Source organism: Ranitomeya imitator, chromosome 5 (assembly GCF_032444005.1).
Source record: "Ranitomeya imitator isolate aRanImi1 chromosome 5, aRanImi1.pri, whole genome shotgun sequence".
Taxonomy (NCBI): domain Eukaryota; kingdom Metazoa; phylum Chordata; class Amphibia; order Anura; family Dendrobatidae; genus Ranitomeya; species Ranitomeya imitator.
In genome coordinates this window covers 203,080,741-203,104,528 of record NC_091286.1, presented here as the reverse complement: position 1 = coordinate 203,104,528, position 23,788 = coordinate 203,080,741, and the positions used below count along the sequence as shown (strand labels likewise).

Below are 23,788 nucleotides of genomic sequence, written 5' to 3'. Positions count from 1 at the left end.
TTTGGATTTAGGACAATTCTTTTTGTGTTTTTTCATTTAAGACAAATTAAATGAAGATAATAATACCAAATAATTTGTGTTTGCAATCATTTTCAGGAAGAAACTGAGTATTATCTGACAGAATTGCAGGGGTGTGAATAATTTTGGGCATGACTGTAATACATACATGTCCCTCTTTCCCATCTTCAAAAGTTGAGAGGTATGCCTATAACGTGTCTCGTTCCACCCAAAAAAACCAACAAGTCCTTATATTTCTATGTCAACATTGAAGAAAACAAAGTCCTGAAAGGGTTAAAATGCGAACTGGCCACAAGAAGATAGTGAAGCAGTGACAGTGACAAATCTGGGGCTCAGGTTTCTGTGCGGACGCCATTTTGTCGAAGACCAGTGCAGACACTGCTGCAGGCGTCACCCACAGAGCCGGCCGAGGCAGGAAGTGATCTGCGCGGCCTCATCACTGGGGCCGGCCCTCACCGCGCTGTCTGATAGGTGGCTGCTCATCCCTCTGGCAGGACGAGCGCTGCCGGCGGGAACACGGCCTCACTCATCCCTTCCTGCAGCACCACAGGGAGCAGCATGGAGAGCATGGTCGCTAAATACGTGTCCCAGAAGATTAGCCGGACCCGCTGGCGCCCTCTCCCGGCCTCCTCCCTGCAGCAGCCGGATGTGTTTGCCGCGGGCTCCTGGGATAATGAGGTACCTGCTGCTGCGGTGCTGGGCAGGCGATCACGCTTTCCGGCGGTGTAGAGTGACCTGCAGCCAGAGACCCCCAGCAGCAATGTGCAGGCCACCATTACCTCATGCCATGTTGTGACAGCACCAATATGTGACCATGGCTTTGTTTACACTCAATGTCCCTTTATATGGTTAGTGTAGTTCCCATCACTTCCACATGGGGACGCCACAGCCCCTTATACTTGCCTGAATAGAACAGGTACATGACACCTGGCAGGTATCAGTAGACAGGCCGTCACACGCTCAGCTTATGCCTAGATGTGGATATGAGGGGCACAGGACCATTAGGGGGTCTGTCCGCTCCAAACCACATATTTGCATATGGACATAAATGAGGTGCCTGGAGCATTGGGGGTGGGGTCGCAGGGATCAGATCGCCCACGCTTTCCCCAGCTCGGCGCTCCACACCACATGGCTCCAGACTCTCATGTTTACGTGATCGCTACAAATAGTTTTCCAGAAAGTGTTCTTCAAGGGGTTTTCCATCACATTGGTGACTGCCGAGTTGTCAATATCAGATGTGTGGGGTCCGGCTCCCGACACCACCGCTCTGTCACACTAACGCGGGGCTGCTGCAGATCCTTTCCATTTAGTTGGATGGGACCTGCTCCGCGTTACTGAGGAGCCAGTGACGGAGCTGTGGGGGGTGCCTGGAGTCGGACGCCTCCGATCTGAGACTGCTGACCTCGCCTGAGCCTTGTACAGCAGTAACTGTGTATGTGGAAGAAAGTATTGTTCCGTACAAATGTATTTGGGACTGACAGACTCACATGAAATTAAGCATGAGGGCTCATACTCCGATCGGAGCGTGCGGCCACATAGCAATACATGCAGCCGCACGCTCCGCTCCTGAATGCCGGGTATTGCCGTGTGACAATGAGCCCTAAAGTCCAGACGGATCCTAGAGTTAGCAGACCCATGGAATACTCCGGAACGGTTTCCTTACATTCTTCATTCATTTCACAAATGCTTAGAACACCTTGGACCATTGCGTACATGTTCTCGCTGGCATCAGACTCTACTATGTGAGAACAAGTCGCGTTCACCATTTCCCCCAGTACTTAGCTAGGGAATACCATTATAATTTCTCGCATTCATTATATTTTTGTCACTCCATTCGAGGCGTCACTTTTCAGCGTTCATCTCTTTTTCGGAGGCTTCAGTTCTGCCATAGTCCTTCAGCCTAAGCTGCATGCCCATTCACTCTGATTTCTCAGTGACGGTGGAATAGACCGGCCATGTAAAGGTATTACTGCGCTTACAATTACCGTATTTTTGGGACTATAAGATGCAGTTTTTTCCCCAATTTTTTTTTAGGTTAAACGGGGGTGCATCTTATAGTCGGAATGTACCCACAGTTAGCGTGGTGGCAGCAAGAGTCGAGCGATTCTTCTGGTGGTCCAACGCTGCAGGGCGATGATCTCACTCCCATCCCAGCCTGGTCCAGCAGATTCATCGGTGGTGTGGGGCCTACGGTGACATTTTGTGAAAGCCCGAAGCACCCGCACTTCTATTGCCTAAATACTGTGGCCCCTGGGAAAATGGCCGCTGGAGGCGGCGCATGCGCAGACTGAGATCTTGACTACGAGACCTTGACTACGAGATCTCGCTACTGAGCTCTCAATCTGTGCATGCGCTGCCTCCGGCGGCCATTTTTCCAGAGGCCACAGTATCGAAGCAATCAAAGTTCGGGGGCTTTGGGCTTTCACAAAATGTCGCCGTAGGTCCCGCACCACCAAATTTGCGCACCAGCCTGGGTCATATCGCCAGACCACCAAACACCCCCTGTGACTCCGCTCCACCAGCGCTGCCGATCATCCCTTGGGTAAGCTGAATTCAGGACTGAAAGACTGACCCCCATTTGATGCATTAAATTTTTTCCCCATTTTCCTTCTGAAAATTTGGGGTCCGTCTTATGGTTCGGTGCGTGTTATAGTCCGAAAAATACAGTGGTTTGGGGAGTGAAATCCTGCTGACAGATTCCTTTGAATTTTTCAGGGTGTGCTGCCACAACATTGTTCCGTAGGATCCGTCTTGTTGGTTATCGTATCTCCCAACTTTCATTAGTGCGAATACCCATATGATAAATGTGTTCATTCTGTAGGAAAACAAAGTATCGATATGGTCTACAGTAGATTTTGGCGCAATCAACGTGGAGGAAGATTACCTAGCTGACCCTAAGTTGTTGTGTGATATCAGACATAAAGGGGATGTAATGGACTTGCAGGTATGTGTCTGAAATCCGATTTATGACATTACTTGTACACCTTTATACACATTGTGGTTGAAGGAGTCTCTGGTTTTCTCCCCAGAATCTCTCAGCTATACGTTCTCCATTATTCATTAAAATACACGGCTCCTGTAAGAGAGGAGACTAGTAAATTACTGTATGCGACACGTTAAGGCTATGTGCACGCGTTGCAGATTCGTGTGTGGATTTTTCTGCACTGTTTTTGCTAAATCCGCAGGTAAACCGCACTGCGGATTACCCGTGTATTTGCAGCTTTTTTTGTGTGGATTCCACCTGCAGTCTTAAGGTACCGTCACACTAAGCGACGCTGCAGCGATACCGACAACGATGTCTATCACTGCAGCGTCGCTGTTTGGTCGCTGGAGAGCTGTCACACAGACCTCTCCAACGACCAACGATGCCAGTAATAATAATAATAATAATAATAATAATTTTATATAGCGCCAACATATTCCGCAGCGCTTTACAAATTATAGAGGGGACTTGTACAGACAATAGACATTACAGCATAACAGAAATACAGTTCAAAACAGATACCAGGAGGAGTGAGGGCCCTGCTCGCAAGCTTACAAACTATGGGGAAAAGGGGAGACACGAGAGGTGGATGGTAACAATTGCTTTAGTTATTCGGACCAGCTATAGTGTAAGGCTCAGGTGTTCATGTAAAGCTGCATGAACCAGTTACCTGCCTAAGTATGTAGCAGTACAGACACAGAGGGCTAATACTGCATAAAGTGTATGAGAACATGATGCGAGGAACCTTTTTTTTTTTTTTTTTATTATAAATAGGCCACACAGGGATCGTTAGGTTAATGCATTGAGGCGGTAGGCCAGTCTGAACAAATGAGTTTTTAGGGCACGCTTAAAACTGTGGGGATTGGGGATTAATCGTATTAACCTAGGTAGTGCATTCCAAAGAATCGGCGCAGCACGTGTAAAGTCTTGGAGACGGGAGTGGGAGGTTCTGATTATTGAGTATGCTAACCTGAGGTCATTAGCGGAGCGGAGGGCACGGGTAGGGTGGTAGACTGATACCAGGGAGGAGATGTAGGGTGGTGCTGAGCCATGGAGTGCTTTATGGATGAGGGTAGTAGTTTTGTACTGGATTCTGGAGTGGATGGGTAGCCAGTGTAATGACTGGCACAGGGTAGAGGCATCGGTGGGCAGGGCCGCGCTTAGTAACCCGATGTTTACCCTGGTTACCAGCGTAAAAGTAAAAAAAAAAAAACACTACATACTTACATTCCGCTGTCTGTCCCCCGGCGTTCTGCTTTCCTGCACTGTGTGAGCACAGCGGCCGGAAAACAGAGCAGTGACGTCACCGCTGTGCTCTGCTTTCCGGCTGGCCGGCGCTCACAGTGCAGAGAAGCACAGCGGGGGACAGACAGCGGAAGGTAAGTATGTAGTGCTTGTTTTTTTTTACTTTTACGCTGGTAACCAGGGTAAACATTGGGTTACTAAGCGCGGCCCTGCGCTTAGTAACCCAATGTTTACCCTGGTTACCAGTGAAGACATCGCTGAATCAGCGTCACACACGCCGATTCAGCGATGTCTGCAGGGAGTCCAGCGACGAAACAAAGTGCTGGACTTTCTGCAGCGACCAACGATGGCACAGCAGGGGCCTGATCGCTGCTGCCTGTCAAACTGAACGATATCGCTAGCCAGCACGCTGCAACGTCACGGATCGCTAGCGATATCGTCCAGTGTGACGGTACCTTTACACCTGTGTATTCCTATTGAGGAGCAGGTGTAAAACACTGCGGAAAATACAACGCTGCATTTCCGCGCTGTATTTTCTGCACCATGGGCACAGTGGATTTAGTTTTCCATAGGTTTACATGGCACTGTAAACCAGATGGAAAACTGCTGCAGATCCGCAGCGTCAAATCCGCAACGTTTGCACATAGCCTAAAGGGAACTGGTCACCAGGTTTTTCCAGTATAAAGTCCCGCTAGCACTGTTGGGCTTCCTTTTACAGCATTCTACTTGGCTGTATATACCATGTGTCTCAATTCTCTCTGCAAGGCACACAAACCCTTGTATTAAACTCTCATACTGTGCGGTCTGGTGCCATGGGCGACTCTGGTCTTGATCCTCCTTCCCTGCTTCATGTGGCTGATGCGTCCTATGTCATCCACATTGTACCCCCCCAATCTTTCTCCTGCACAAGCACACATCTCCCTGCCTTGCCAAGGGCAGATTAAAGTGTAGTGCCCATGCTAGAATGCTGTAAAAGAGGGCTTAAAGGTGGTGGCATTACTTTATATTGGGAAAACCACTATTGGACAACCCTTTCCTGACATGGCGACTTTCTTTATGGAAACTTTTGCAGCTCTGGAGCCTGCATCAGACTGAGGCCTTACATATGATGTAATGGCACTAGTGATGAGCGAATATACTTGTTACTCGAGATTTCTCGAGCATGCTCGGGGGTCCTCTGAGTATTTTTTTAGTGCTCAGAGTTTGTTTTTCTTGCCGCAGCTGAATGATTTACATCTGTTAGCCTGCATAAGTACATGTGGGGATTCCCTAGCAACCAGGCAACCCCCACAGGTACTTATGCTGGCTAACAGATGTAACTCATTCAACTGTGGCAAGAAAATCTCCGAGCACTAAAAAATACTCGAAGGACCCCCTAGCGTGCTTGAGAAATCTCGAGTAATTAGTATATTCGCTCATCACTAAATAGCACTTTACATATCGGGTTAATTACCCCACTGTGGGTCATAAAATAATAAAATGTATACTTGCCTCTCAGACCTTCACAACTCTTGTGTTCTGAGCCCGGTGTACCCCCAGTTGTCTCTTGTTGTAAAGTGTCAGCATCCGCTGATTGTCTGCAGCGATCCAAATTGTCAGAACAGAACGAACTCGATGCACCACACTTGATTTCAGTCCAGTCTTTGTATAATTCGTGAGAAAGGCAGAGATGATAAAAGAATGATTATTGATCATACATTTTTTATGTTCATTGGTTTCAGTTTTTAGATCAAGAAAGAATTGTAACGGCCTCGTCAACGGGAAGAGTAACCATCTTTCGTCATCATCAAGGCAATCAGGTAACCTCATTCTGTAATGATTAGTGTGGGATTTTTCCTGGTGGAATGCATTGACCAAATTCACTTTTCGTAATTAGATGCGTTGATTTATATGTGTATACTATAAAAGCGCGTGCATCTTTTATTTTTCCAAAGACTCTGTCAGAAAAGCAGAAATGGGAGTTTGCTCATCACCATGCTGGTTCTGGTGGCACAGGAGCCCCCTGCACAGGTATTGTGTGCAGCAATCCCGAAATAGTCTCTGTTGGTGAAGATGGCCGCATAAATCTTTTCCGAGCTGACAGCAAAGAAATAGTGAGGACAATCGGTAAGTTTAGTCATTCTCAAGGTAAAGCTAACCTCCGGCTACTAAGAGAGAAAATGTGGAACTGTTTTAGTGGGAAATCTTAGAAGGTCCTGCAGTGGTAGAGCATTTCCATCTGGCCTTGTTACATGGCATTTCCATTGTATATGTGGCTGAGGTGATGGTTTAGCCAGAAGCTATCTCTGCTGTTTCTCCCGTACACAGGAGCGCTCGCTCACTGAATGCTGCTGTGAAATGTATGAGAAAGCCACTGCCAGACATCTGTCAGCAGCTTTTCATCAAACGTGTAGGTGGGACATGCCTTGGTCATAGTAAAACTTGTGGAGGGTGCTTGTTCCTGAAGTCATCCACAGAGCTACTGTCAAACTATAGTAACTAGAGGGAAGGAACTGCACCCAAAAGGCACATGGAGATGCTTAATTAGAATTTATTAAGAATATTTCATATCCACCTCGATATACAAATACTTAATGTTTCAGATGTAACGCCCTTCATCACATAACCTTGTACCAAGCCTGTAGTTCAAGATTATGATCACCGCCGACTAGGTAGAAGATTATTTCCTGTCCCGAAACACGTTTTTTGTTTGTTTATTTACGATCTAATTATCGCTTGTGTGTAGCAGAGACAATCGGGTTATCGCAGCTTCTAGTCTCCCATGGAGACTATTGAAGCAAGTAAGAAAAAAAAAAAGTTTTTACAAATCTTAACCCCTTCATGACCGGGGGATTTTTCATTTTTCCGTGTTCGTTTTTCGCTCCCCTCCTTCCCAGAGCCATAACTTTTTTATTTTTCCGTCAATTTGGCCATGTGAGGGCTTATTTTTTGCGGGACGAGTTGTACTTTTGAACGACATCATTGGTTTTAGCATGTCGTGTACTAGAAAACGGGAAAAAAATTCCAAGTGCGGTGAAATTGCAAAAAAAAGTGCAATCCCACATTGGTTTTTTGTTTGGCTTTTTTGCTAGGTTCACTAAATGCTAAAACTGACCTGATATTATGATTCTCCAGGTCATTACGAGTTCATAGACACCTAACATGTCTAGGTTATTTTTTATCTAAGTGGTGAAAAAAAAATTCCAAACTTTGCTAAAAAAAAAAAAATATTGCGCCATTTTCAGATACTCGTAGCGTCTCCATTTTTCGTGATCTGGGGTCGGTTGAGGGCTTATTTTTTGCGTGCCGAGATGACGTTTTTAATGATAGCATTTTGGTGCAGATACGTTCTTTTGATCGCCCGTTATTGCATTTTAATGCAATGTCGCGGCGACCAAAAAAACGTAATTCTGGCGTTTCGAATTTTTTTCCCGCTACGCTGTTTAGCGATCAGGTTAATACTTGTTTTTAATTGATAGATCGGGCGATTCTGAGCGCGGCGATACCAAATATGCGTAGATTTGATTTTTTTTTTTATTGATTTATTTTGATTGGGGCAAAAGGGGGGTGATTTAAACTTTTATGTTTTTTTTATTTTTTTCACATTTTTTTTAACTTTTTTTTTTAACTTTTCCCATGCTTCAATAGCCTCCATGGGAGGCTAGAAGCTGGCACAGCACGATCGGCTCTGCTACATAGCAGCGATCTGCTGATCGCTGCTATGTAGCAGAATTGCACGTGTGCTGTGAGCGCCGACCACAGGGTGGCGCTCACAGCGACGGGCAATCAGTAACCATAGAGGTCTCAAGGACCTCTATGGTTACCATTCACAAGCATCGCCGACCCCCGATCATGTGACGGGGGTCGGCGATGACGTCATTTCAGGCCGCCCGGCCGGAAGCGGTAGTTAAATGCCGCTGTCTGCGTTTGACAGCGGCATTTAACTAGTTAATAGGTGCGGGCAGATCGCGATTCTGCCCGCGCCTATTACGGGCACATGTCAGCTGTTCAAAACAGCTGACATGTCCCGGCTTTGGTGCGGGCTCACCGCGGAGCCCTGCATCAAAGCAGGGGAGCCGGCATCGGACGGTATAGTACGTCCGATGCCGGTAAGGGGTTAAAATAAAAAATATAAAAGTTGAAATCATCCCCCATCCGCCCCATTCAAAATAAAGCGAAAAAAAAAAAATGCACATTTGTTATCGCCGTGTATAGAATCGCCCGATCTATCAAGATATAAAAAGAATTAATCCAATCTTTAAACGGAGTAGTGGAAAAAAGTCAAAATGCCAGCATTATGTTTTTGGTCGCCACTACATTGCAATAAAATTCAATAACGGGTGATCAAACGATCGTATCCAGACCAAAATGGTATCATTAAAAAACGTCAGCTTCGCATGCAAACAATAAGCCCTCACCAAACCCAAGATCACAAAAATGGAGACGATACGAGTATAGGCAAATTACACAATTTGTTTTTGTAACAAACTTTGGATTTTTCACCACTTAGGCCTCTTTCACACTTTAGTCTTTTGGCGTCAGTTTGAATCCACCGTTTTCATCAAATAGCGGATCTGCCATTTTTTGGGGGGGCGGATCCGCTATTTTCCCATAGACTTGCATTAGTGACGGATTGTGGCGGATGGTCGTCCGTTCCATCCGCCATGTGACGGATCTATTGAAATTTGGCGGACGTCATCTAGACATTGACGGACATTGCAACGTTTTTTGTCTGCGCCGAAATGGCGGTTCATGACGGATCCGTCGCGTCCGCCATTTCCTAGAATGGCCGCCTATGGGCGACGGATCCGTTGCGACCGTCATTTGGCGGATCCGTCACCCAAATCCGCTTTTTCAATTGAGCATGCTCCAAAAAGTAGATACTTTTCCCAGATACATGGATGCGTCAAAAAAACGGATCCGTTAGAACCATTTTCTCAACAATTGTGACGGATCAGTCGATCCGTCACGATGTCGGAGCAGACTGACGCCAAACAGCTGAAGTGTGAAAGAAGCCTTAACTAAAAAAGAACCTAGACCTGTTAGGTGTCTACGAACTCGTAATGGCCTGGAGAATCATACTGGCAGGTCAGTTTTAGCATTTGGTGAACATGGGGGTGGGAGGAATCCAAAAAACAGTTGTGGATTTGCACTTTTTTTGCAATTTCATGGTATTAGGAATTTTTTTTACCATTTTCAGGTACACGACATGGTAAAACCAATGGTGCTAATGAAAAGTACAACTTGTCCTTCAAACTGCAAGCTATCACATGGCCATATTGACAGAAAAATATAAAAGTTATGGCTCTGGGAAAAAGGGGAGAAAAAAAACAAACATAAAGGCCTGTGATGTGAAGGGGTTAAGTTAGAACTGACATAGCAGAGCTCATTCAATATGCAGAGTGCAGCAGCCATGAAGACTTGACTCCTGCATTCTGCAGTTAAAAAAAAAAAAAAAAAAAAAAAGCAAGAAAAAACTTGTGTATGTAGAAAAACAAAAAAACAAACAAAAATTATATATAAAATGTGTATATTTATTTTTTTTCCAATTGTCCACCTTCTCCCCAATTAAAGTAGAGGCATTTAATAATTAGACATATTTGCTATCTAAGCATCTGTAAAAGTATAAAAATGTAACCCTTACAGTAAATGCCATAAACGGGGGGAAAAAAATCAATGCCAGGGTTGTGGCTTTTTTGGTCACTACGCCCCTAAAAACAAAAAGGCAGTAAACCAGTGACAAACATGTAACCTAAAATGGTATCAATAAAGATGTCAGAGCATGTGCATATGCAGAAAAATAAAACCGTAATGGGTCTATGAAAATGGTACCACAAATATTTTTATCTTGTTCCTCAACGTTATTAAAGAAATCTATTCAAGCTTGGTGTCGCTATAATCATACTGACTTGGAAAATCATCATGATGGGTCATTTCATTTTTACTAAACCCCTAGCTTCACTCCGACCCCACCCCCCCATCTTACCCCCTCCACCCCCAAAAAATAGAGGCATTGCGTTTACTCACTGTGTATTTTTATTGCACCGCAGGGAGACATTTACATTTTCACCTCAGCAGAAACACTAGAAACTGTCAGCCGTCCACCGTGACACTGTCCACAGGTCAATATCACATTGCCGGCATCAGCAAAATGGCTGTACCCTGTGATCCTAAACTGCACCCCCAGCTGACGTGGGAGCTAGCGCAAAACTAGATTATGACAAATGTAAGCAGTTGCTCCCCCTAGTGTTTTAAAAGCTGAACATATCAAGACTTTTTCAATCATTTTTCATCTTGCACCACTATCAGCTAGTGTAAACCTGCTGGCAATCACCCATCGAAGAAGGAAAATGCTTTTCGATTTGGTGATTGGATAGTTCATACTGGCAATAAAATCCTCATTCTCAACAGCACATTTTCCTATGTGATGTGCTGCAGATAGGAATGATCTATTTGCATGGAATGACCATATTGTAGATCCTTCTATGCGCATATAAATTGGGTCAGCTTGTCTAAACAACCTCTGATCAAGTTCCATGGAGCCGATCGGCAGTCGTTTAATCCCACAGTCGGCTCATATACATGGGCTATGAGCGCACGCAAGGTGACAGTGTGTGTGTGTGTAGACTGAATCAGAAGGTATGGTTATCATTCAAACAAGTGTTTAGCTGGCAGCTTTATCTAATGTATGTTGCCTAAGTGTTTGATCTAATTTATAAATATAATTTTTTTTTTCTACAGACGATGCAGATAGCAGTACCATCCATGCAGTAATTTTCCTCCGTACTACAGAAATCCTAACCGTTAATTCCATTGGACAGCTGAAAATGTGGGACTTGAGGCAACAAGGGAATGATCCAACACATATATTTTCTACGTAAGTTTAATTTTAATCTAATAAAAGGGTTGTGTGGGCCATGTATTATACTTTGGAAGGAGTGTAGCATGCTGAATTCTAAGTGTGTAATACACTGCTCAAAAAAATAAAGGGCACACTAAAATCCCACATCTTAGATATCACTGAATGAAATATTTCAGTTGCAAATCTTTATTCATTACATAGTGGAATGTGTTTAGAACAATAAAACCTAAAAATGATCAATGGGAATCAAAACAAATATCCCATGGAGGTCTGGATTTGGAACGATACTTAAAGGGAACCTATCACCCCGTTTTTTCAGATTGAGATAAAAATACTGTTAAATAGGGCCTGCGCTGTGCGTTACAATAGTGTATGTAGTGTACCCTGATTCCCCACCTATGCTGCGAAATACATTACCAAAGTCGCCGTTTTCGCCTGTCAATCAGGCTGGTCAGGTCAGGTGGGCGTGGTGACATCGCTGTTTCTTCCCCAGCTTTCCGTTGGTGGCATAGTGGTGTGCGCATGTCCAAGTGCCGAATCCACCGCGCAGGTGAAGAAAAAGCGCGCGGTCTGCGCTATTACCCTTGTCATCGGTGGGGGCAGCCATCTTCCTGAGGCCGCGCGTGCGCAGATGGAGTGCTCTGCTGCACGGGGCTTCAGGAAAATGGCCGCGGGATGCCGCGCGTGCGCAGATGGAGATCGCGGCGGCCATTTTCCTGAAGCCGAGATGCAAACTCTGCTTTGGGAAAATGGCCGCCGCGATCTCCATCTGCGCACGTGCGGCATCCCGCTGCCATTTTCCTGATGCCCCGTGCAGCAGAGCACTCCATCTGCGCACGCGCGGCCTCAGGAAGATGGCTGCCCCCACCGATGACAAGGGTAATAGCGCAGATCGCGCGCTTTTTCTTCACCTGCGCGCAGTGGATTCGGCATTTGGACATGCGCACACCACTACGCCACCAACGGAAAGCTGGGGAAGAAACAGCGATGTCACCACGCCCACCTGACCAGCCTGATTGACAGGCGAAAACGGCGACTTTGGTAATGTATTTCGCAGCATAGGTGGGGAATCACGGTACACTACATACACTATTGTAACGCACAGCGCAGGCCCTATTTAACAGTATTTTTATCTCAATCTGAAAAAACGGGGTGACAGGTTCCCTTTAAAATCAAAGTGGAAAATCAAATTACAGGCTGATCCAACTTCAGTGGAAATGCCTCAAGACAAGGAAATGATGTTCAGTGTGTGTGTGTGTTGCCTCCATGTGCCTGTATGACTTCCCTATAACGCCTGGGCATGCTCCTGATGAGGCGGCGGATGGTCTCCTGAGGGATCTTCTCCCAGACCTGGAATAAAGCATCCGCCAACTCCTGGACAGTCTGTGGTGCAACGTGACGTTGGTGGATCGTGCGAGACATGATGTCCCAGATGTGTTCAGTCGGATTCCGGTCTGGGGAACGGGCGGGCCAGTCCATAGCTTGAATGCCTTCATCTTGCAGGAACTGCTGACACACTCCAGCCACATGAGGTCTGGCATTGTTGTGCATTAGCAGGAACCCAGGGCCAGCCGCACCAGCATATGGTCTTAAAAGGGGTCAGAGGATTTCATCTCAGTACCTAATGGCAGTCAGGCTACCTCTGGCAAGCACATGGAGGGCTGTGCGGCCCTCCTAAGGCTAGTTTCCCACTAGCGTTTATCCGGGCTGCGGAAGGATGCAGACTTCCTCCGTGAAGCCCCGTCCACTGCCGCACCTCTTTGTTCAGCTCCGCCTACGGCTGCACGAAAATGCAACATGTTGCGTTCGGCGCAGGTCATCGCACCGTCAAAACGATGCATGCGGCAGCATCCGCATACAGCGGCATGGCCTGCGTACCCAATGTTAAAGATAGGGTGCGCATGCAGCCGTAAGCGGAGCTGAACGAAGAAGTGTGGCAGTGGGTGGGGCTTCACGGAGGAAGTCCGCAGCCCGGATAAACGCTAGTGTGAAACTACCCTAAGAAAAGCCACCCCACACCATTACTGATCCACTGCCAAATCGGTCATGCTGAAGGATATTGCAGGCAGCATATCGCTCTCCACGGCGTCTCCAGACTCTGTCACGTCAGTCACATGTGCTCAGTGTGAACCTGCTTTCATCTGTGAAGAGCACAGGGTGCCAGTGGTGAATTTGCCAATCCTGGTGTTCTGTGGCAAATGCCAAGTGTTGCACGGTGTTGGGCTGTGTGCACAACCCCCATCTGTGGATGTCAGGCACTCAGACCATCCTCATGGAGTCGGTTTCTAACCTTTTGTGCAGACACATGCACATTTGTGGCCTGCTGGAGGTCATTTTGCAGGGCTCTGGCAGTGCTCCTCCTGTTCCTCCTTGCACAAAGGCTGACATAGCGGTCCTGCTGCTGGGTTGTTGCCCTCCTACGGCCCCCTCCACGTCTCTTTGTGTACTGGCCTGTCTCCTGGTAGCGCCTCCAGGCTCTGGACACTACGCTGACAGACACAGCAAACCTTCTTGCCACATCTCACAGTGATGTGCCATCCCGGATGAGCTGCACTACCTGAGCCACTTGTGTAGGTTGTAGAGTCCATCACATGGTATCACGAGTGTGAAAGTACAACCAACATTCAAAAGTGACCAAAACATCAGCCAGAAAGCATTGGTACTGAGATGTGGTTTGTGGTCCCCTTCGGAACCACTACTTTGAGTGTGTCTTGATAATTGCCAATAATTTCCATCTGTTGTCTATTCCATTTGCACAACAGCATGTGAAATTGATTGTCAAACAGTGTTGCTTCCTAAGTGGACAGTTTGATATCACAGAAGTTTGATTTACTTGGAGTTATATTCTGTTGTTTAAGTGTTCCCTTTATTTTTTTTGAGCAATGTATATACACTGTTAGGATTTTGTGATTTCTCACTCCCAGTGGTTGTCATGTGACTGCTTCTATACGGTTTGCATACTTACCATCACATGCCCACTGCTTTCTTTTCATCTTCTCCAAGTTGAGACCATTATATTGAGTTAGGAATGTCACCCTCCCTGCCTTGTTCTAATCATGATCTCGACAATCCATGTAATTATAAGGAATATGTGTAATGTTCATCTTTTCTCATATACCAAGAAAAAAATGGACCAGGTTTCACCAGTGTCTTTGATCAGAATTGCATACGAGTGTGATCAGTGTCGGTTTTTATCATCAGAGTTTGGTCAGAGTTTCATCTGGTTTCCTCTGAAGAAAAAAAAAAAACGTTCCTCAAGCTTCTCATATCAAACGGTCTGAAAAATTGAACAGCACATGGATTGCATATAAGTACTGCCCACTTTATTTATTTTTTCAATGGACCCATTGACTAGTTTGATCGACGCGCTGATCAATGTATGACAAGTCTGTCTTTTTTTGCACACCTATTCGTCCGAATAAAAAAAAAGTTGACCGCCTCTCCATAGATGACACTCATATGAACCATTATTCATATGTGCACATTGTAGATTAACTGAAGGCAGCAGATCCATGAAGGAACACACATGGAAACAAGGAGTAAAGAAACACGTATGAAACAAACCAGAATATCTAATAAACCTTAGATTCCTCTAAGTACCCCACTTTTATTCTAATGACTGTTTTACACCTACTTGGGATTCTCTCAAGCGGCTTCATCAAGTAGTCACCTGGAATCTTATCCAGTGAACAGGTACGCCTCATCAAGAGTTCATTGCTAGAATCACCAGCCTTCCAAAATAAATGATAAAATATTTGCAACCATCTAGTATGTATTGTAGAGACAGTGTTTGGTAAACCGTTCCATATTATGCTGAACCTTATTCCACAACTGTTCTAAGTCAGAATATGACAAGAACCATTCAAAGGAGTAAAGAGAGACAACAGTTCGTCATGACTGAAAGACATGAAGGTCAGTGAATTCAGAAAATTGCTAGAAACTTGAATGTATCCTCAAGTGTAGTGATGAAAACCACCAACTGCTATGATGAAACTGGCTCTCATGAGGACCAGTCCAGGAAAGGAAGATAAAGAACTTGCTCTGCTGGAAAGGATAAGTTCATAAGCGTTACCAGCCCCAAAAACTGCAGATTGACAGCACCCCAGATGAGAGCCCTAAGAAATGCAGCAGATACTTCTTAAAATTACCTGTCCATATATAAATGTGCGTGAAGCAGGCTTTTATGCTTACATTTCTTCAAAGAAGCAACTATGAAACCAAACAAGATATTTGTTGAGGCCAAGCAACACAATGACTGCACATTAAATTGATGGAAATCTGTACTGTGGTCCGATGAGTCCAAATTAAAGATTTTTGGTACCAACCACCGTGTTTCTGTGAGATGCAGAAAAGGCGAGCAAATGGATTATACATGTGCAGTGACTACCGTGAAGCATGGAGGAGAGGGTATGATGGTTTGGGGATATTTTGCTGGTGACCCTGTTAATTTGTTCCAAATTCAAAGCACGCTTATGCACCATGCTACCACAGCTTTCTCTGATATGCCATGCCATCCCATTTGGTTTTCTCTTAGTGGTACCAGAATTGCCTAAAACTTAACTCCAGACTACATAAGAATTATATGACCAAGAAGGAGAGCGATGGACTGCTGCATCAGATGACATGGCCTCTAAAATCACCCAACCTAAACCCAATTGAGATGGTTTGGAATGAAGTGGACTGCAGAGTGAAGGCCAACAAGTGCTCTGTACCTCTGGGAAACCATAACCAGTGACTACCTGATGAAGTTGCTTGAGAGATTGGTGTGTAAACCTGCCATCAGAATTAAAGTGGGTATGTTGCGGAATCTAAGATTTAACACATGTTCTGGTTTGTTTCACATGTTTCTTTACTTTGTCTCCATATGTCTTCCTTCATGGTTTTGCTTCAGTCTGAATCTACAATGAACACATTTCAGTATATTCAACCATTGCATTATAGGGTTGTCCAAACCTCTGATCAGTACTATACATGGAACTGAACTAGGGATAATAGAATGAAAGAAGGACTTGGGTATTCTGGTTCCATGACAGCTAGGCAGCACTTCTCAATGTTCAAGCAGCAGCTGCAAAAGCAAATAAGACTAGGGTGTATGACAAAAGAAAAATGCAATGTAGTATTGCCCCTGTATAAATCTTTAAGAGGCTACATCCTAAATTAAAGGGGTTATCCAGTACTTGGACAACCCCTTCCTTATACAGCTCTGGCAAAAATTAAGAGACCCCTGCAAAATGTTCAGTTTATCTGTTTTTTCTTTTTATAGGTAAATTTTTGAGTGAAATGTAAATTGTTCTTTAATTCTATAAACTACTGACATGTCTCTGAATTTCCAAGCAATAATTTTTGTATTTTTCTTCAAAGAAAAATGGTCAAAATAAAAAAAAATAAAAAAACACCCAGGGCTTTCAGACCCCGAATAATGCAAAGAAAACAAGTTCATAATCATTTAGAAACAACAATACTAATAATGTAACTCAGGAAGAGTTCAGAAATCAATATTTTGTAGAACAATGATTTTTAATCACAGCTTTCATGCGTCTTGGCATGCTTTCCACCAGTCTATCTATCACACTGCTCCTGGTGCAAAAATGTAAGCAGTTCTTCTTTGTTTGATGGCTTGTGACTATCCATCATCCTCTTGATTACATTCCAGAGGTTTTCAATGGAGTTCAGGTCTGGAGATTGGGCTGCCCATGACAGGGTTTTGATGTGGTGGTCCCTTACTTTTTGCCAGAGTTGTATGAAACCAATCCCTACTGAAAATAAAAACTTTATACTCCCTTCTTGAGCCAGCACTGTGCCAGATGCCAGCTTACTATTCACACTTTCCTTGGACATCCCTGTTTGACTCATAACACAAAAAAATGACATGCAAGTGCAAGCAGATGGGGCACCCAGATAGCTGGAATGGTGCCAGTCCAGGAGGCAAGAAAAATAGGTTTTCATTTTCAATGCAGTCTAGTTTCGTTTAATCCCTTCATCAACTTGGAATTTCCCATTTTTGCATTTGTTTTTTGCTCCCCTTCTTCCCAGAGCCGTGAATTTTTTTATTTTTCCATCAATTTGGCCACGTGAGGGCTTGTTTTTTGTAGGACGAATTGTACTATGGAGCATCTCCATTGATTTTTACCATATAATGTACTGTATGTAAAGTGCAATTCCACATTTTTATTTTTTTTTTTACTATGTTTGACGCTAAATGCTAAAACTAACCTACCATTATGATTCTCCAGGTCATTACGAGTTTGCAGATACCAAACATAGGTTCTATTTTCACTTACGTGGTGAAAGGGAAAAAAAGGTGACATTTTCAGAGACCCGTAGCGACTCCATATTTTGGGATCTGGGGCTGGGCTAGGTTAAGGCTTACTTTTTTCATGCCTAGCTGGTGTTTTTGATACCATTTTGGGGTACATACGATCATTTTATTTTATGCCTCTCATTGCATTTTATTGCAATGTTGCAACGACCAAAAAAAAACACAATTCTGGTATTTTTTTTTGTTTTTTTCTCGCTTCAATGTTATAGTCGCATAGTTAATATGTAGGTTGAAAAGAGACCTAGGTCCATCAAGTTCAACCTTTCTCCTCCAATTGTACATTTCGTCACTAATTTAACTATAACCCGCAATTTTATTTGTATCAAGGAATTCATCCAGTCATTTTTTAAAAGCTGCTATGTCTGCCATTACTACCTCCTGTGGTAAGGCATTACACAGTCTGACTGCTCTAACTGTAAAGAACCCTTTCCTATTTAGCTGCTGGAATCACTTTCTTCCACCCGTAATGAGTGCCCCCTGATCCTTAGAATAGTCTTTAGAAGTAATATTTCATGTGCCAGTGTTTTGTACTGGCCACATATATGTAAATGAGATCCCCTCTGAGGATATGTGCACACACTGCGGATCCGCAGCGGATTGGCCGCTGCTGATTCGCAGCAGTTTTCCATGCGTTTACAGTACAATGTAAACCTATGGAAAACAAAATCCGCAGTGCACATACTGTGGAAAAAACGCACTGAAATGTAGCGTTGTTTAATTCACAGCATGTCAATTCTTTCTGGGGATTCCACAGCGGTTTACATCTGCTCCATAATAGGAATCCACAGGTGTAAAACCGCAGACTAAATCTGCGCCAAAAAATGCGGTAATTCCGCAGGAAATCTGCAGTGCGGATTTACCAAAATCAGTCCGGAAAAATCTGCAGAGTAATGCGCAGCGTGGGCACATACCCTGAGGCGTCTTTTTTTCTAAGCTAAACAAACCCAACTTTTCCAAAGTCTCTTCATATGAGAGGCCTTCCGTCCCTTGTAATAATCTAGTTTCCCGTCTTTAAACAGATTCTAATTTCTGAATATAATTTTTTAAATGTGGAGCCCAAAACTGGATCCCAAATTCTAGATGTGGTCTCACCAGTGATTTATAAAGGGGTAATATGTTGGGATCGCAGGATTTTAGCTCTTGATTTTGTACACCCTAAAATCTTGTTTGCTGCTTGACATTGAGTACTGCTGCTCAGCTTACTTGTAACCAGAATACCCAAGTCCTTCTCCTGTTCTGTAGTCCCGAGTACACTCCCATTTAATGTATATGCAGCAATAGGATTACTCCGTCCTAGAAGCATTACTCTGCATTTATCTACATTAAATCTCATTTGCCAAGTGTTTGCTCATTCAGTCATCTTACTCAGATCGTTTTGCAATATTGTAATGTCAAGGTCAGATTTTAATATCCTACATATACCTACTTACCAATCAGACTTTTTTTTATATTTTGATTGGCTGTGTCTGAAAACAATATCAAACGTATTCATTTTTATTGTTTTATTTTGAATGGTGCAAAAGGGGGGTGATTTAAACTTTTATTTATTTTAATAAATATTTTTAAAAACCTTTTTTTTTTCTTTTTTTTTTTTTTTTTTTACTTTTCACTTGCCTCAATAGTCCCCTTAGGAGAATTGAAGCTATGATAGTCAAATTGCTTGTGCTACACATAGCAGCGCTCCAGCCCTGCTATGTGTAACAGAAATGATCATCTGCTATGAGCATGGACCATGTGACCCGTTGCTCTGCTGATGCCGCTCCCCCACCTCCCCACCACAGCCGGTACATCCAGACTATAAGATGCACCCCCCTTTTTCCTCCACATTTTTGGAGGAAAAAAATGTGTCTTAAAGTCTGAAAAATACTGTAAATTTTTTTTTTTTTCTATTTTTCCAAGAAAGAAAAGCAAAACAAATATCACATCCTCCCCCCCCCAAAAAAAAGAAAAATTCCCACATATGATAGTGCTGCATTTTACCAGATAGCTTTGATTAGCTCAATGTTAAGACCAATATAAAATCAATAATACAACCCAAGAAAATAGTCTGATATCCAACTTTTTTCTTAGTTATCTGACATCTAAACTGGTTATCTGTATCATTCAAAGTGCGCACAAGACCTTGAATTGCTCCCAAGAAATGTTTTATTTACTTAAACCTGTCTAAATACGTGTGTTGTGCAATACAATTCTCATCAATCTGTGCCTTCCCCATTTTCCAGTGCTGCATCTGTCCTCTTCTCATTCATGTGACTACAATTCCGACTCGACTGCCTTTTACAATGTAATTCTATGGGGCGTTAGAACGAGGCTCATTAGGCTGTATTGTAATAGCGACTTCTTGTTTACATGCAGAGCAGTGTGATCCAGGTAGTCAGCATATTAGTGACGTGATGGGAAAGATGGTGATGGTGGGGGGGTATTTTATTGCAGAGAGATTTAGCTAAAAAAAACAAAACAAAAAAAAAAGCGTTTAACACCTAAAAATTAATCTTATAATTGAAGTTTTATATGTTTGCAAAATTAAGATTTATGACTGATACAAGTTATAGTGTGTAGAAGTTCTGTCCAGGGAATAAAAATGGTTAATAGTCTTTTGCTATTTTTATGGATGATGCTGACTCTACAGCAAACAATAAGATTTTCTTCCATCTCCTTGCTAGAGCCAATGATCGGACCCCATTACACTGCTTAGATAGACATCCAAGTCAGCAGCATGTTGTAGCTACAGGCGGTCAGGATGGCATGCTTTGTATCTGGGATGTCAGACAGAGCCGAATACCAATATCACTCCTTAATGCCCATGATGCAGAGAGTAAGTAGTCACCGTCACAGCGTCATTATCTGGCCCTACGTTACAGTATATAAATAAAATAATTTTCTGCTCCTTTTTTGTAGTGTGGGAAGTCCATTTCCATCCTTCAAAACCGGATCATTTATTCACGTGTTCTGAGGATGGGTCTTTGTGGCACTGGGATGCTTCAGCTGACGTTATGGAAAGACCCTCATTTCTTTTGGGTGAGTATCCAGCTGGTAAATGTTGGGGAGTTTTTCCCAGAACTACATAATAGAAGTACTAAGCGCAGAATAATAATAATGGAAGATGTAACGGGGTCTACCAAGCTGGGGTACCTCTTTCAGTACCACGCCGTGTTTCAGGAGGTCCACTCTGCTTTGGCTGGAGTTTGAATGAAGGACGCTGGCTGGAATTGCTCGGTTACATGGGCGCATATAAAAGATCACTGCTTCTCCACGTATTTCCAGTCTGACAACACTTTACTCACAGGACACAGAATATATATCACACAGATACAGAGGGCAGGCCAAAAGAAAAGCGGCAGGCCAGACATACAATAGCCGCAGGTGGCCGGAGCCTGCCGATATTTACTGTGGGAATTACAAAGGTGGGGGGCGGACAAAAGGGGAATATCGTGTCCCCCTCTGCCCAGGGGCGCAGCCTGTGGGCTGATGCATTAGGGACATGCATCTCACATGGAACCTATTATACATACATATAACTGCACAATATATTCTGGGTGCTGAGTGGTTCCGTAACACGTAACAGAAGACTTGGCATTAGCTGCTCGATTGATACAGATGGAGAATAAACTGACACTCACTGGTTGATGTAATGATTGCGCTGTGATGTTTTTCTAATAGATGACAGCATATTGCCCTTACTCTGGTCTATGAGAGCAGACAACGAGCTGAAGGTCTGGGTGCACGAAACAGCACCTATAGCCCATTCATTCTAGCAGTCTGAGAAGTCTCCCCTGCCTGATCCGCCCCTGATCACTTGTGACAAATCTGATTACTTTTACTTTTTTATTTCACAGGAGGAAGAGGAAGTGTGAACCCGTCTCGTAGTACTGTGGGCCAGTCTTTTAGTCAATCATTGACGACCGCTTGGCTAAACAGTGATCCCACAAAAGGACACCTAGAAATTAACAACCTCCTACCCAGCAGTACTCTATCTGTAAACAGCCTGGATGTTTTAGGAGAATATCTTGTCTGTGGTACTGATGCAGAATCTATCTACGTTCTCAAGCGACCATTTGCATAAGGCACAAAAAACTGAACCAATCGAGGGATCAGAGAAGCTAAAATAAAGATTCGGTCACTGTAGACTGGACACACTTTCACAATGTTAATATTTTTATGCCGTTTACAGTATAGTATTATAAGAAGAATTAAATGACTCCACTGTCAGTTATATTTGTTTAAAAGAAAAAAAAAAGTGATGGTCATTTTGTTGCAATTTGTTCTACAAAGTATAAACCTACAAAGTTTTATTTGCACTTCCTGCAAAATATAGAACACTAACATAATTGCCCCTATAGATATTCCACTCAGCACCGTATTTTTCGAGCTATAAGACGCATCTGACCAAAAGACACACATAGGTTTTAGAGGAGGAAAATAGGAACAAAAAATTGAAGCAAAAAATGGTTAATTCTGTACTGTAATATCCCCTATCCTGGTATATATGGTCCCCTCATCCCCATTCTGATACATATGGCCCCTCATCCCTATCCTGGTATGCAAGGCCCCTTCCTTATCCTGGTATGCATGACCCCATCCCGGTCCTGGTATGCACCCCCCATCCCCGTCCTGGTATGATTGGCCCCATCTTTTTTCTGGTATAAATGGCCCCATCCTGTTCCTGATGTCATTGGTTCCATCCTTTTTCTTTTATAACACTGTGTAACATAATTTTTGTTCCTGGCTTCCAAGTGTAATATTTCAACTGCTTATGTTCAAAGACTATGGAAAAACGACTACATTCAGCGCAAACTTTGATTTTATGACCACAGGCCAGAAAACTTTCGTATTTATTGTGTCAAAAAAGAAAATTACACTATAACAAATTTTTATTTATTTTTTTTGTTCCAGGGTCCAAAGTGTGTTTTCCTAATCCGTTATGTCTAATACAAATAAAAAATAGTTGTTGTTCCACAAAAACTTTGCTTCTGTGATCAGGACATTGAAATTTTTAAATTTGTCTGTTTTCGGGAAAATTCTCCATTTGTATTCAATACTGAGTAGTCTTCATTGTCCTGATCACAGAAGCAAAGTTTTTGTGGAACAACTATTTTCTATTTGTTTTAGACATAGGGTTAGGAAAACACACTTTGAACCCAGGAACAAAAAATAAATAAAAATTTGTTACATAGTGATTGGCCCCATTAGGAAAGATTAAAAAAATAAATAAATACACTCCCCTGCACGGCGCTCCCTCGCAGAGTGCTGCTCCGGTGCCAGCAGCTGCTTAATGCTTGTAAGCAGCTCATGGCAGGGATGTCATGCGCTGTTGGAATACTCACCGGGACCATTCATCGCAGAGAGCGGTGAGTATCCATTCCTCTTCAGTAGTGTGCAGTGTCAGCCAGCAGCTTCCTGCTGCTGCTGGCGTTCACGTGTGCTGTGTAGGCGAGTGTAATGTGTGTTTTTTTTTTTTTTTTTTTAATCTTTCCTGATGAGGCCATGCATACAAGGAATGGGATGGGGCCAATTATAAAAGAAAGATGCGACCAATCATACCAGGAACTGGATGGGGCCATTTATACAAAAAAAAAATGAATATGCATTGCCCTCCACGCTCCTGAGTGTGGAATGCAGTGCATATTCATTTCTCTTTAGCAGCGGGCACAGAAGCTAGCCGGAGCCGCCGGCTCCTGTGACCCGATGCTCCGCCGAAACCGCGCCCCCACCTTCCCACCATCCAGATCCCATACATCTGGACTATAAGATGCACCCCCCATTTTCCTCCACATTTTGGGAGTTAAAAAAGGGCATCTTATCTGAAAAATATGGTACTTTTTTTAGTCGCTGACTTCTCAGAAGTTCTGGTAATCACGATGGGAGACTTCAATGCCTAGCCCCACCGCTACTGGAATAGATATAATTTGGGCTCTATTCCCCAGCATACTAGTCCAACATCTCTACACCACCTGTGGTCAGAGGCTGGAATGCTAGACATTTGGTGTCTTCATCACTCTTACTACTCCTCTTCACATCATTCACTTTCACAGATAGATTTGGTACCGAACATATTTTGGGCTACATCAAATCTATGAAGTTCTTAACCAGAAATATCTCAGACCTTGCACCTGTGCTAATACAATTACAACTAAGTGAAACTGTCAAAGAGGAACAACCCTCTTTAATAGAAGACCTGAGTGGTATGGTTCGCCAGGAGGTCCAATCATCCCTAGCCACCTTTTCCTTGTCCCTCCCGGTAGCACCACCAGAGGCGGAAAAGAGGAAAATTTCCATAGAGGAACGTTCGGAGTCTAAATATCAGGGAGGTCTGGGATCCTTCACTAGTGAATAGTGGAAAGAAGGCGAATTTGCGTCAGGGGCAGATCAGTCCCAGAGCGGT

General features: G+C 43.7%; 1 protein-coding gene across 1 annotated transcript; it reads left to right on the top strand.

Moving 5' to 3' along the window:
* The first annotated feature begins 457 nt into the window (after positions 1-457).
* Positions 458-21,653, top strand: NUP43 (nucleoporin 43). Its single transcript, XM_069769515.1, has 8 exons — positions 458-696; positions 2,840-2,962; positions 5,968-6,045; positions 6,181-6,352; positions 10,967-11,102; positions 20,070-20,221; positions 20,305-20,424; positions 21,243-21,653. The coding sequence occupies exons 1-8, from the start codon at positions 577-579 to the stop codon at positions 21,467-21,469; spliced, it is 1,128 nt and encodes a 375-aa protein (XP_069625616.1). The 5' UTR covers positions 458-576; the 3' UTR covers positions 21,470-21,653.
* The last annotated feature ends 2,135 nt before the right edge of the window (positions 21,654-23,788 follow it).

Excerpts from the sequence above, each read along its gene's own strand:
- NUP43 (XM_069769515.1), top strand. The coding sequence starts at position 577 with ATGGAGAGCATGGTCGCTAAATACGTGTCCCAGAAGATTAGCCGGACC. Across the intron at positions 697-2,839 it reads CGGGCTCCTGGGATAATGAG|GAAAACAAAGTATCGATATG; the intron begins GTACCTGCTGCT and ends TTCATTCTGTAG. Across the intron at positions 20,222-20,304 it reads TAATGCCCATGATGCAGAGA|TGTGGGAAGTCCATTTCCAT; the intron begins GTAAGTAGTCAC and ends CCTTTTTTGTAG.